This window comes from Bos indicus x Bos taurus, chromosome 18 (assembly GCF_003369695.1).
Source record: "Bos indicus x Bos taurus breed Angus x Brahman F1 hybrid chromosome 18, Bos_hybrid_MaternalHap_v2.0, whole genome shotgun sequence".
Taxonomy (NCBI): Eukaryota; Metazoa; Chordata; class Mammalia; order Artiodactyla; family Bovidae; genus Bos; species Bos indicus x Bos taurus.
This window is the reverse complement of record NC_040093.1, coordinates 10,790,605-10,791,885: the sequence shown is the minus strand read 5'-3', so window position 1 is coordinate 10,791,885 and position 1,281 is coordinate 10,790,605. Positions and strand designations below refer to the sequence as shown.

Genomic DNA, 1,281 nt, shown 5'->3' with positions numbered 1-1,281 from the left:
TAAGAACAGATGAGTTAGGGGAGCACTACAAGGGGCGGGGCTGAGGGAATCCTGCGAGGGGCGGGGCTGGGAGGGCCTGTGAGGGCTGAACTGTAAGCCTTGTGAAGGGCGGGACTGTAGGCCGGGCGAGGGGGGAGCTGTGGAGGACTAGGATGGGCGGGGCTGAAAGGGCCTTTGAGGAGAGGAGAATGTGTGAGCCTGAGGCGCGGCGCTTCGGGGCTAGCGAGGGAAGGGCAGAGCTGCAAAGACTGGAGAGGGCTAGGGCTGCGGGACCTGACGAAGGCAGAGACACAGATAACCGTCCTGAGCAGGACTTCGGAGCTTTGAAAGGGGAGGGGCAAGAATACCTGTAAAGGGCGGGGCTGCGGGCCCTGTGAGGGGTGGGGCTTCGGGGGGTGGCGAGGGGTGTGGCTGGAAGAACACGTGAGAGACCTGGCGGGAGGGCGCTGAAGGACGCAGGTTCCCAAGACTTGTAGGGGGTGCTGAGGCTAACCGCCGAGATGATCTGTGTGGGGAGCACGAGGTTGTGAGGGGTAGGCTGTGTGTCTCCAGGAGGGAGAGGCAGTAGCTGGAAGAGCCTGTGGAGGCAGGGCTGGGAGGGGAACGTCTGGAAGGCTTTGGAACTGTGCCGAAGTCCTTCGGGATGGGGCGCGAGAGATGCGTGTATTAAGCTGATTAAAACCACGTTATTTTGAGGCTTCATTAGCAGGCAGGCGGTGCCGATGCCGGGAGTTGTGAGGGAGAGGAGCGCTTACCACCGCCTCAAGTCCTCGAAGCCGCTCACTACGCATGCGCGGCCAACGGCCTCGGGAGAGACTGCCAAAACCTCAGCTGCCAGAGCTGTCCGCGCTCTGAGAGGCGGAAGTGGGCGGGGCCTAGGGCGCTCCGTGCCGCCCCTGCCTTCCGGTCACGCCCTCCCGGGCACGCCCCCGAGCTCCGCAGGGCACGCCCCCTCCTTTGACGGCCGCCTGCTGTCCACGTGGGCCTTCGCAGAGCCTGCTGTCTGTGGGCGCCGCTCCTTGCAGGCTGGGTGTGCCCAACGCCTGCGGTTTCCTGTGGGAGGAAGAGGCCCGCGGGCGCTCAGCTCGTGGCTTTGGAGGCCCTGAAGGGGAAGATTCCACCACCGCCCTCGGGTACCCTAATTCTCCCCCTTCTGTAGGGCCCTAGCATGGGGGACCCCCTGCCCAGAACATCTCCAGGGTACCCCAACCTGGCGCTAATTCCACTCTGGGAGTTTGATTCAGAGTCCTAGCTTCCTGTTCTCCACCTCCCCCGCCCAAA

The 1,281-nt window shown here is 64.1% G+C and overlaps 1 protein-coding gene across 1 annotated transcript in view; it reads right to left on the bottom strand.

The window, feature by feature from the left end:
* Window positions 1-312: 312 nt before the first annotated feature.
* The window catches only part of TMEM143 (transmembrane protein 143), a 29,474-nt gene continuing 28,505 nt past the window's right edge, over window positions 313-1,281 (bottom strand). Inside the window, exon 7 of the mRNA XM_027515279.1 lies at window positions 313-1,053. Within this exon, the coding sequence (XP_027371080.1) occupies window positions 784-1,053 (270 nt within the window). The 3' untranslated portion in view covers window positions 313-783. The remainder of the gene's footprint in view (window positions 1,054-1,281) is intronic.